Source organism: Chanos chanos, chromosome 4 (genome assembly GCF_902362185.1).
Source record: "Chanos chanos chromosome 4, fChaCha1.1, whole genome shotgun sequence".
NCBI classification, from domain to species: Eukaryota; Metazoa; Chordata; class Actinopteri; order Gonorynchiformes; family Chanidae; genus Chanos; species Chanos chanos.
In genome coordinates, this window is record NC_044498.1 from 13,573,990 (window position 1) to 13,587,034 (window position 13,045).

Here is a 13,045-nt window from a genome sequence, read left to right on the forward strand (position 1 = left end):
TACTTCTAAGTACCCACGGCTCTGCATATCTTAAATCTCTCCCTGCTCTAAAATACCGGTTTCAGATTACTGGGGTAATTATGGTGATGACTTGAATCAGCTGTATTAAAGCTGGGAGAGATCTAAAAGGTGCAGTGAAGTAGGCCTTGAGCAGCAGGATACGGACATTTGAGCCAAAGTCCCTTTGTTTACACCTATTAATAAATACTACTTTAAATAAATGTGGGTAGGTAGAGGCCAATCGCTTCCACACAGGTTGCCCGAGCCCCCTCCTCGTCGCGAGAATGGTCGGTGTAATCCTTAGTATGACGTTCGTTAAATTCCTGTGGTTAACTGAAAAGTACTTATTCAAAACTTCAAGACATAGATAATTGATTAAATTCGCTAATGAGTCATGACGAACAAAACGCATTCTGTTGTCCCTTAATGACGTTTCAGCATTTCAACTTTGAACTCTGACGTTCCGTAGGTTTGAGGTCATATGCTGGATAACGTATCCACAAATAATCATTGTGAATAGTCACCCTCGGATGAATTATTAAATCGTATAACATGTAAAAACCATAATGCGTTAGCATCCTGTTGGACTTGAAGAAAACGCTTCACTGTTAGAAGATGACGGAATTCAGCTCAATACTTATCAAAGAAGGCTGGTGGGTAGCAAGACAAGCAAACTGCAAGATAGCCGTTTAAGCTACTATAGCAATGTAGCTAACAAGAGCTAGCTAGCTAAGTGGCACAATATGAGGTTGTGGTTAGGTTAGCATATTAGCGGTGGATGTTAACAGTACACCAATGTAGGTTAGTTATCTTGCGACATTGGCCATGCTATGTAGCTCGACATGTGTTAGACCTCGGCTGATAAAATCTTAATTATTAAATTGCACTTAATTTTCAGCGGGTGTATGACCTGCACTGGTGTTAGCTAGTACCCTACAATAGACTATAAAGTGAAACAACATCATACGTTATAAACTCGCCGCTACGGCTAAAAGTGAAACAACTGTTAGCGTCAGGTGCTATCTAAGCCCCTTCTTGCATGTTAGCGAAAATGAATAGCTGGCTACCGTAGCAGTAAAGAGTGTAATCTCGTTAGCAAACCCGGATAGTAGTGGGTCACATTTTATTTAGATTTTGATAACAACACTTTCAGGACTTCACACCTGCTTGGCGTTACTGGTATCAAACGGACGATTTAAAAACTGTGTTACAAATTAGCTAAGCTTTTGTTGGTTTAGACAGAATTGTGAACTGAAGCATTGTTAGCACATTTTGCTAATAAAGTCTGTTAAGCCGTTTGCATTATTTATCGATGTTAATGCAAATGTATTTTGCGACAGGAAGAAGTGGTGCAGATGACGATTGTTTGATAGTCGGACACAGTAGTCGTATACAAGGAGTTAATATGTTTTCAAAGTCCCGAAGTTTTGCAAAGTGATGCCGGCGGTATCGTTAGGTGTCCAACTGACTCAGGAATGAAGATCATCCTCATTTAAGGAAGGTCCATTAGTTTGGTGTCTGCCGCTTATCTTTATATTCTTTTGAATATATTTAGCAAGGCCTTTCACACACAAAGAAAACACAGTAGGACACGAGTAAACATTTAATCTTTATCATACAGCTGCATCGTTCTCAGCAGTCATGAAATAGTCTTATGTTTCTAAGTAACACCTGCTTTATAACTGTGCTCGTTTTTTCCTTCAGGAACATGCCCTGTGCGTCATTTCATGCGATGAAATTAACATAAAACAGCGTCCTTACGAAAACCACGATTTACCATTATTAACATTCCCCTTTTTCTGCAACACAATCCCTCATACAGCATAGTGAACACTTATAAGGTCCAAAAATGTGTATAACCTGGAAGCGTGTGTCTGGGTTGTAATTTGTGTAGCATAATGACAGAATAGCTAATTGTCGAATTAAAATAAATTTGACAAAATGAGAAATTAAGTTGTGTATGAATCTGTGCGTTTTCCTTTTTTTCACAGGTACCTCACAGATGAGGGCATAGAAGAATGCAAAGGTACCTCAGAGAAAGCAGCAATTAATGACATCATCCAGACAGCACTGAATGTAAGTTGCCGTTCAAAGAACGATCTTTAGAATTAAATGTAATTCTATGCAGAATTCTCTCAAGGCTCAGAATGCGTGTAGCTGTTGTTCTCTCACAGCCACACTCATAGCAGTAACACAAGTAATGCTACCTATTAGTAATATTCTTCATGTAAATTAGAGTGCACATAACCTGAACTGTTTAGTCATTCAGCTGAAATTAATGGTCTCAGAGATGTTATTTTTGCATATAAGACCCTTGCTTCAGTTCCTGTCTTTCCTCTTGTAGAGTGACCTAAGACCTATTGGAAAAAGTTTTCTGCCAACTGACATCAACAGTGGTAGAGTGGAGAAGGTAAATATCCAGTCAGGAAAACCTGTGGGTGTAAGAAAGTGTGGGAGATGAACATGTGTGATAAACATGTAATGCATGTACGTTAGGTACTGGACTATTCTCAGGCACTCATGCACATTTCTAGGCTGACCACAAGATGGCTCTGCAAGTTTGAGTCATAGTAAAAGTTCTTTTGGCAGAGCAGTTTGGCAATCTGCACAGTGATGGAGAATGTAATCATGATTAGAAAGATTGGTTTCATAGGTTAATGTGGTTTCTGAAAACTGGTTGGGTAAGAAGAGGAATAACTGGAAAGTACAGTTACCATTTTGAAAGGCATCTTGCACTCATAAATAGTTTGAGAGGTTGGTAATTACAGAGAAGTATGATGCAAATTTTATACTACTAACTACTTTTATGGTAACTTCTGTTTATTTGTGTATTTTACAAACACATTTTAATGAAAACATTCAAAAAGTTGGCTAAAGTGCACAGGTACCTGTACATTTTGTATGAATGTAAGTTTTCCTCTCACTGTACTCTATTTCATGAAAAACACACACATTTAGACATGTTAACACCTATTTCTCTTTTCCTTGCCTCAACATAACAGGTTGAGGGACCATGTGTTCTTCAACTACAAAAGATCCGCAATGTCGCTGCCCCAAAGGACCATGAAGAGTCCCAGGCAGCACCTCGAATGCTCCGGCTCCAAATGACTGATGGACATACCACCTGCACAGGTGTGGAAGTGAAACACCTGTCCAAAATCAGGTATGTCTATTCATAGTTTATCTTTTAAATTGTTGTCTTGAAATATGCACCATGGGCAATCCGTAATAGCCTTTTTTTTCCCCACACAAGGGGAATATTGTCATAATGTCTTCTGTCCTCTATATCTGTCAGAGTCAGAAACAAATAAAATTGGTGGCATTTTCATAAATCTGCTTGCATGTTAAGCCTTTTTGATGCTTGTTCAGTTGCGTAATTACACATTCCATACATAAATCATATGCCTATGATATCTCCCCATTCATAGGTGATTGTCAAAGCCATCGACATATGTGGCTCTGGAGCTTAGTGGGTTCGTGGGTTCTTTTCTTTTTTTTTTTCTCGTAACAATTCATTCAGCGTGGAATTAAAAACCATGCAGACCATTAAAATTCATGCTTGAAAGCCGTTAAGTCATGCCAATTAAACTTAATTTTTCTATGATTTATGATTCAAATCTTTAAACACTCATTATTAAGTTAATAGTGTGATTTCACTTACAACAAGATGCGATAGCAGTAATGATTTTTTCATTTAGTTTTTTCACTGCACAGTGTTCGGAAGATAATTTAATCTAATTGACTGATACAGAGACTGAAAGCGTGGAGTAGGCAAGTGAGAGTGTAGATGAAAATTTGTGATTCTCGTACATTAAGATTGCTGGTGGTATTAATTACTTTAGAGACAACAAAGGTTATGTTAATGCAGCTTGTACATTAGCGCAGAGGGTGAAACTGACAAATAGCATCCAAGTGCCATTTAGCGCCAAGTGCTTCTAGTCCTGTTATTCACTTGCTCAAACTACTGCATCCATATAAGTGTTTGCTTCAACTTATAGACCCATGCACTGAAGCTTTGCCAGCTGAAACATACTTTTTAAAATGGGAAGAATACTGCGGCAGGACATTTCTGACAGAATTTAAAATGGAGACTATCACTTAAAGTTGCTCTAGGTTTCCATAGATCATCTTATATTTACATTGGTTCATTTGAGAGACTTTTATCCAGAGCAATTTACATAAATGAATACATACAACACATCTTGTAACAGCTACGTTACAACTGTATACATGTTCTGTATGTATTGTCTAAGGTATATATGGACTATGAAGAAGAAATGTAAATCAGCCATCAGGATGTGTCCATGTTATTTGGTTCATTGTTGATCAGGTGAGAGTTTCTGTGGGGGAAATCTTACTATGGATCAGCATTATAGGCAGCTCTCCCCTGGAGCTGCCAACAGGGACCTCAGTGACCTTTTTGCCCTGTCTTCATCTCTCCCTTCCTCTAACCCCAGATTCAACCCTTCCTATTGGCCGAGTTCCCACTGATCCCCAGCCTTAATTACTGCTCTTGCGAAACTGCAACTAGCGTCGTGGCAGTGTGCCAGCCTCTACAGGTGGAATCTATGACGTTCTCTCTGCCATCCTCTCCAAAGAACAGACCCCTCTTTATTCTTCCTCCTCTCTTCATCACTCCCTGTATCCGTGCCCCCCAACCCCCACCTCCCCCCCGAGCTTCACTGGACACAACTGCCTACTGTTGAGATCATTCCACAATGCGTCTGAGCAAAACAAAAAGGATAGTTGGTGATCTTCGGTTAGTTAATATTGAGAAAGAGAGAGAGAGAGAGGGGCAGAATATGCATGCACGCAGTTAACCTTCCTTAAAAGAACATGACGCAGAATAGAAAGTGAAGGCTCTAAAGCTGGTAAGAAATTGGCAAGAGGAGGGACAGAGCGGGAGAGTTTTCTATGCAGCTTGGGTCACTTGAGTCCAGCATATTTGAGCTTTTAGTTCTCATTTTCAGGCAGTTCATCCGTGGATAGACCCTGCGCACCACAGCTCACTGGGTCCTGAGTGAAATCTCTAATTGCAGTTGTGGCGTTACGCATCAATGGCTTGAACCCTGCCTAAGTCCCCAGGCTTTTCTAATGAGACATCCCGGGAGTGGCAGGCTTGATCAAGGCAGCTGTCTGTTTGTTTAAGTGGACTGGAGGCTAAAGGGAGCTGGTGTGAATGTATGTCTGTGTGGAGCGGTGGGAAAGGGTTTTTCTTGTTTTGGTTTGGGTTTTTTTTTTTTGCTTTTTCCCCTGAAGCCAAACGATTTTCTGCAGTGCAGTGCATATGACCCGTTTCATGTACTTTATATACGCAAGTGATGAACAGCTCCTCTGAAAATGAGAAGTCGATCAGAGAAACAAATATCTACAAATTTAGGATCAGTTTTTGATGTTTCTTAACAAGTCACTGATTTTTGAAAAAGATTTCAGCACTTTTTGCTGAGGTTCATGTCAATAAATTGTTCATGCTGTTGATGGCCTCATATTTGGTGTTCCCCCGTGACAGATATCACTTATCGCTGCATTTTCTGCTTGGTTTACAGTTTAAATACACCTCCTGGCACCAAAGTCAAGCTTCTGGGCACTGTACAGGTGAAGAACGGCTTCCTGCTGTTAGACGATTCAAAGGTCGCTGTGCTCGGAGGGGAGGTTGATCACATGATTGAAAAATGGGAGTTGCAAAGGGTGAGGGCGGTTTGTTCATTAGAAAGTGATCATTTTAACAGCTCATGCCTCAGTTTATTGTAAAGTGTTTCTCAAGCACAATGCTAAAGGGTGCTGTATATAATCACTGATTTATGTATACAGTGAGTCCCAATAACTATTAGAGCAAGCTGTGTTACATAGCAGAGTTTTGGCTAAGGTACTTTTATGAATTTTTAGATTTGCTTTGTTCCCACCAAATTCATATTAGAATTTCTGTTTACATCAAAAACTATATGAGGTGTCTGCTGAATTCCTTCTTACTATAATCTTATCTCCATCAGAGTCTTGCCAAACACAGTAGGAGTAACATAGGAGCAGAAGGTGGACCTCCTCCATTTGTTCCCTTTGGGCAGGTAAGAACCCACCTCTAAATGTGCGCTGTCGCAGTGCAAAATCTTCAGAGCAAAGTGTAACCCTTTTCCAAATAATTTATTTCTGCTTGATTGCTTCATGTCAGTTATTCTTTTTGCAAGTGATTTCTGAAATGGGAGGAAAGCAGCACATGTTGAAATGACAAATCTGTTAGACTGTAAAGTTACTCTTTCAGAAATTGCTGTTTGCTCTGGTTACTCCTCAGTTCTTCTTTCCGTCCCTCAGAAATGTGTGCGGAAGGAGGCAGTGGACAGTCGGGAGCTGGATCAGAGGAAAACTTTGCAGAGCGCCAACGCTGTGAAAACTGCTGATGAAAACGACGAGTTTGAGAAACAGAGGACTGCTGCAATCGCCGAAGTTGCCAAGAGTAAAGAGGTGACTACCTGAGATTTAAACATTTTGTCATTTAGTAAAATTTTGTAGGGATGAATAAAAATCTTTTTCATACAGCAAGAACGCATGACTTATTCACTTATATACATGTGTATGTGTGTGTGTATGTGTATACATCATGTATATATAGCTAACATTGTTATAAATATCTCTTAATATAGTCAATATTGTTAATATTTACTTTTTATGACGGGTGTACTGGTTTTGTTTTGAAAACATTTTTTTTCCCTTAACTCTTGCACTCAGTAGCAATCCAGTAACTGTTCTGTAAATTATGTTTACGTTCTGATTAACCAGATCCTACCATACCCATGAAACTGTCATTGTGTTGCTGTGTGTTCTAAACCTCAAAGCATATTTTTCAAAGCCATAATAAACACTGAAATAACTGCATACTAACTGCATATTAATATTGTTCAGACACGTACGTTTGGAGGAGGAGGCAATGCTGGAAGCAATCTCACCAATCCTGTCACCACTTACAAGAATCGAGACTCCTATCAGAAGAGAAGAGAAGAGCGAGAGAAGCCAAAAACGGAAAGCAAACCAGACGGAATGTACAGAGAACTGGTGAGAGGTGTTTGGAAACCTTTATGCATCTACTCGTTTTCATAGTGGTGCAGGTTTGAATTAGGGAAAAAAAAACAGTGGTCTGGATGTGTAAGATGGTGAGAACATGAAAAAGAGTGGATAATTTCTTTGCTTAGGAAAGAAGATGAATGGAGTTGTTGATGTCGCTTTTTCGCTCCCTTCACATCCACTCATACTATTTATTCCAGTTTCTCTCTCCCATCCATTTTGTCCGTTTGTTTGCTGTTTGTTCATCAGGTGGATGAGCGAGCTCTGAGGAACATCATGGAGATGGGCTTTAATAAAGAGGCCGCTCGACAGGCTCTCCTTGACAATAACAATAACCTGGAGGTAGCGCTCAACTCCCTACTGACCGGATCTGGCCAGCACAAAGCACCTCCGGCCGAACACAGCCGGCCTCCGCCCAGAGGTACCATCCTCACCTGCTGACCTTTCATCTCAGAATCCCAAAACTACAACACCTTACACGTGGCCATGAACTCGGGCTTGAAGTTAGAATCCTTAATTTGGCGCACAAAAAAAAGAAAAAGAAGTCCACATGAAAATCCCACCCGAAAAAAAACAAAAACAGAAAAAACAATGCTTTGAGCACAAAGCCAAAAGGAGCAAGACTGATTCAGAATTCAAAAGCACAAAGCTTCATAACAAAGCCATCTCATGCATGGAAAAGGCTTAAAAGCTCAAATCTTGAATGCGAAACTCAAACCCAAACTGTAGAGGCTAGAACTGGAGTCTTGCTTTCAGAACTACAAAGACAACGCTCTGTGTACTGATTTTTTTCTTTTTTTTCCCCCACCAAAAATCATGACTGACTGGCTTAATGCGTAATTATGACACAAGGTCCTGTGGTAATGCAGACCCTCACTTGTCTCTTGGCAGGCAAAGGGAAAGGTCGGGGGAGATCCAGGCAGGAGGAGGACGAGGAGGGTGGAGGGCGACCGTCTGGGCCAAGCACTCTCTTTGACTTCCTGGAGTCAAAGATGGGGGCATTTTCCATTGATGGTAAAAGGATCTCTTCTCAGTTTGTCCTCTGTTCCCTATGTATCTTGTTCAGTTTTTGTATATCTTGTCAATGGAGGGTTAACTGTCAACAAAACATGTTTGTTTAATTTAAAAACCATGACCATAACTCGGTGTCATTTTCCTTGAGGAAATGTGACAGGATGAGAATTAGATCCGCGGTATGAAGTACAGATGTACTGGCTGCTAAGTCTCTTAAATCTCTCTTTTAGCATCACTGCCATTTGAAGAACCTTTTAAAGTTGTCAGCTCCAACCCATCATTTTGACTAAATCCTGAAGGCATTGGAGCCATGACATACTTTGCCAGTCATGCTTGTGCGTGTTCATTAGTCCAGCCTGTTTGTCAGTGCGCTGTATTGCATGTAAATTTCAGTTGTTCGTAGAGGTGGAATAACCCGATCAATGTTTGGAAAAGTACACTGTTCATCCAGAGTTGTTGCATAAATGGGCTTCCGTTGTAGGAGAGTTAGACAGATGGCAAGTCTCAATTGAGGACATTAAGCAGTTCAAAAAAAAAAAAAAGTTCTATTAGACAGCTTGTCTTAATTCTCTGACTTTAGGGTTTGTTGGCAAGAGGCAATTGACATATGGTTTGCCAAGGAAATGAAGGGGGCTAATATAAGAATAAAATGTGTTTGTTTTTGGCAGGCAAATCGTTTTGGTATTTCGCTGTGGATTATGATGTGGTCTCACATTCATTTTCTGTATCTTCAGCAGACCAAAACATTTTGGAAACTAAAACATTCTGTGTAATGCACTGTGTTTTTATTTGGTTTTTTTGTTGTTGTTTTTTTTTATTCTTGTTGTTCTCTGAATTCTCACTCTAGAGTCAAAGACCCAGCCCCCACAAAAACATCAAGAACATCCAAGCAAGATGAGCTTCCCTAATGCAGATCATTTTTCCAAAAGTGCCTTTCAACCCAAATATCCTCCACGAAATGAAGGCAAGGGTCAGAGGAACGACAGACCTCCACGCTTCCAGAGAGATGGGGAAGGCTCCAAACCTAATGCAGACTCATCTCACCCTCCCCCCTCCTCCTCTGCACCGGTGCAAGGTCAGAAGTGGAGGCGAGGGGAGAAGCCAGGGAGAGGGGCTCCAGACAGGGTACAAGAAGAAAGACAGGAAGGAAAGAGCGGACAGATGAACCCTCCGTTCCCTTCCTCAGCAAACCCACGGTCAAGAGATCAACAAGGGTCATCTGGAAACTTCCAGCCAACACCCAGGGACCACGGAACCATCCATCAGGACTCCCAACACAGCGCTGTATCTGGAGGATATCACCAAGAGTCAAGAGAGTATGATGATCGGCAGCGGGCAGGAGGGTCCAGGGTTTCGCAGCGTGGTGTATCTGATTTTCCTCCATCTAGAAAGGGACAGGCGAATGGGGGGTCTGGACCCCGACCAGCGGAATCAGCTGGTATGGGGCAGGAATCTAAAGGGAGGCCAGAACCAAACAACCGAAGGAAGGGGAGGGGCGAAAGGCCTAACGTGGACAACGTAGGTAACTCAAATTCTGTGCACCAATTAGGAGGTAAAGACTCGACAGTAATACAAGATGTGGGACTGATCCAGCCTTCAGGGGGAAGCTTTACTTCACATACACATCTCCAGAACGGGGTTTCGGATCATAAACGGACTGGTCCAATCAAACCGAACTCCTCTGCACCACCTCACAAGAATTCCAGTTCTCATAACTCTGCACCCAAGAAGAGGTCAGGACCAATCAAAGGTCAACGGGGCCCAGAGCAAGGTCACATGGCAGAGACTGGTAATCTGGTAAACTGGAAACCTGGAGACCAGTGTCTTGCACTTTACTGGGAAGACAACAAGGTTAGTGAAAACCAGTTCAGTTCGGTGTGTTCTAGTCAGGGTCTCACACCTCAGTTGCACAGAAACATTGTTCAAATAAATGAGTGTCTATATGAAGTACCTCTTATATATCCCCTCTGTTACTTATCGTGTGTAGTTTTATCGGGCCAGAATCGATGCTGTGCACCCGTCTGGATCGACAGCTGTGGTCGTTTTCAGTGATTATGGGAATTGTGAAGAGGTTCTTCTTCACAATATTAAACCTGTACAGATGGACCTGTGGGTAAGAACTTCACATATTACCACTCATACTTTTCATTCATTTAGTGCATGAAACATGACTATACCTGTGTTTATACACACACCATGATCAAGTGGTTGTTTTAGCAGGCCAAATTGAACACTCGCTGCCAGTAGCTCTCTAAGTCAATCTTTATCTTCTAGGTGCAGCAGGTGCTTAATCATTTTAAGAAAAAGTACACATTTGGTGGATCTTCCTATTTTGAAAATCCCCTTGTTTTGTTCAAAATCATTTTGAAATTCAAAGCTGATTTGATCGATTTGATCTTTGGGTAATTTAAATTGTGTACATAATATGCGGTTGACAGGAAGAGGATGAAGTTTACTATGAGAATTCTCTAGAATTCCGCAGAGGAGGGGACGGGCAGCCACGGCGAACGCGGCCAACTCAACAGTATTACCAACCACCCAGAGCGAGAGACTGAGCATACACCACACATACAGGTGAGCCAGGCCCTGGACTTTTCTGGCTTAAGAAGAGCATTGTGTTTCTTTAATCGACTGGCTGTGGTCATAACAAAGTGCTGAACGCAAAGAAAAGACGACGAACAGAACAGCGCTGCAGTACTCTTTTCCAGTCTACAATTTGAAAATCAGTAGTACAATGCTATTTTCCAAGACACAAAAGAAAAATTTTAAAGGTTATTTAAAGGAGTGGTGGTCTTTTCTGACACACCCAATGTACCACATACCCAGTTACCCCAGTGTAGCATGACCACTTGACTTCCACTGGGCATCTCCAGGTAGTTGGCAGCCAGCAAGCACAAATATACATTTGACACAATTTCCGGAATGAAACGGTCAACCAAAAACACCATCTGGCCTCTGCAACAACGGGGGTTATCTTTAGAGTTAGTTTCCTAATCATTTAGACTGAAAAACAGATCATCAGAATCCCAGTTGCCCACAACACGGATACATTAATTTCAATTATTGCTTCTCTCCTGGTGGCATTGTGAAATTTCTGTACGGATGATTGTTGTGGATGTAATAATATGACCACGGCCAGCGACCGTGGTCCCGGAATAGGCAATTAGACCCGTGTCTGTTTCCATTATCCACAAGTCAAAGGCGTTAATAAAGCCTTGTGATCAACAGTTGCCAGGCGATTCCAGCGTCATTATTAAAATGAGCAGTTCTCTGTGTTGGGCTGAGTGGGTGCTGAGATAATGTCTTCATGTGTCATTTACAATTTCCTTTTTTCTCTGTGACAATAATTTCTCGTCTTAATATGATACTAGTTATTGCACAACTTGTGTTCATGACATTTAGGAGGAAGTGAAATAAATTATCGACTGGATCTATGTCTGTTCCCTTAGGCAAATTTTCCCAGGAAAACTGATGGCAACTAATCAGATGAAGACTGCAGCTGGAAACTCACTTCCGCATTATTGTTCTCTTCTGTACTGGAGCGGCTGAGATGCAAAATCTTCCAAGGGCTTGCTGCACACGTAGCATAAATTAAACCTGGACACACAAACTACTGTAATTTGTAATGCAAATGGCTGTTGTACATGGTAAAGATTTGTAAAATATTGATGATGAGCATAAAAGCGCTTCACCCCTTTTTTCTTTTGTGTGTGTGTGTGTGTGTGTGTGCGCGCGTGCTTGGAGGGGGGGGGGGGCGTGGTTCATTTCTTTGATTTTATTTTTGTTGAAATAACATTAAAAAATGGCTCAAAGTATATATTTTTTTATGAATCTGCAAATGTGATTATTTGCAGACTATCAGAGCTTAATCAACATTTGGAACAGAGGCAGGCATGATGTTGTTTGCATACAAACTCTGACACTGGACACTGATCTCTGGTTAATATTCAATGGGGTTTAATTTGCACCTGTACCCGTGTAGCATCTGTCGCAGGCTGTTTGCTGTTTTTATTAATTAACTTATGTAGTAATTCAGATATAATTTGATCGGTGACTCATTCATACTAATTCTGGTCTATATAACCATCTTAAACCAACTAAGTCTATGAAGACTCAGCACAACCCTAAGTTATGGACCGAGTCAATATTGTTGATGGGAAATCCTGTGTTGCGTATCGTTCGCTATCAGTGTTCATCAGACCCCTTGCCATCTCTTGGAGTTCATTTGTAGTAAGCAGTGGAGCAAGCACAGAGTAAGTCGATCCCATCCGCCTGAAACGGAGATCCTGGCAGTAGGGGAAAGAGATATCATTTCCTACATTACAAAAGGAATTATTGACAGATTCTAGGGCCTAGACTTGCATGAGCCCCCTCCTCACTTATTCAGGTACACACATCTTGGACATCAAAGACAGAATGAAATATCGTCTCCAATCCATATTCAGTAGAGACGGGTCTGAGATCAAGGGACTTGGACCAAGTGTCTATAATAAAGTAGTCTAGTCAGTTTCGGCTCTTGGTTAGAATACATAAATCATTCATACATTGTAATATGGACACCGATCCTGACTGGCTGGAAGTTGAGTGGTCAGGGTCTGGGCTTGATTGAGCAACTGTAGTTCTACACTTTTACTGATTACAGAGGACAAATTAGGCTAGGGGTGGGATGAGGTCTTCTTGAGTAGAAATAGACAAGTCTTGATCCAGAAGAGCACATTAATATAGTTTAAATTATTGAAAGGATGACAGCAAATGAGCATAAAATGTACTTTTACATTACATCTTTCTTAATTTAATGTCCAATGGGAACTGACACTAGGCTGGCAGAACTATGATGACCATTACGATAGTAATACCAGTATTATTGTATTATATCATTATACCAAAATTATATTATTATTACAATGATGTCCTGTGGCCCTCTCTATTGCTGGCAGGTTCCATTAAATATAGCATCTGAGATTGTGATGCCTAATCG

General features: G+C 41.1%; 1 protein-coding gene across 2 annotated transcripts; it reads left to right on the forward strand.

Annotated features, from left to right (window-relative positions):
• The first annotated feature begins 515 nt into the window (after positions 1-515).
• Positions 516-11,709, forward strand: tdrd3 (tudor domain containing 3). 2 transcript variants are annotated; one of them, XM_030771233.1, is made up of 14 exons: positions 516-653; positions 1,992-2,076; positions 2,345-2,410; positions 3,003-3,163; positions 5,547-5,688; positions 5,991-6,062; positions 6,307-6,456; positions 6,895-7,044; positions 7,303-7,474; positions 7,945-8,067; positions 8,915-9,918; positions 10,055-10,180; positions 10,506-10,641; positions 11,517-11,709. In XM_030771233.1, the coding sequence occupies exons 1-13, from the start codon at positions 616-618 to the stop codon at positions 10,620-10,622; spliced, it is 2,406 nt and encodes an 801-aa protein (XP_030627093.1). In that variant the 5' UTR covers positions 516-615; the 3' UTR covers positions 10,623-10,641; positions 11,517-11,709. The 2 variants fall into 2 exon arrangements, with proteins under 2 accessions (XP_030627093.1, XP_030627092.1); XM_030771232.1 differs by having other exon boundaries at positions 10,540-10,641.
• Positions 11,710-13,045: the final 1,336 nt, after the last annotated feature.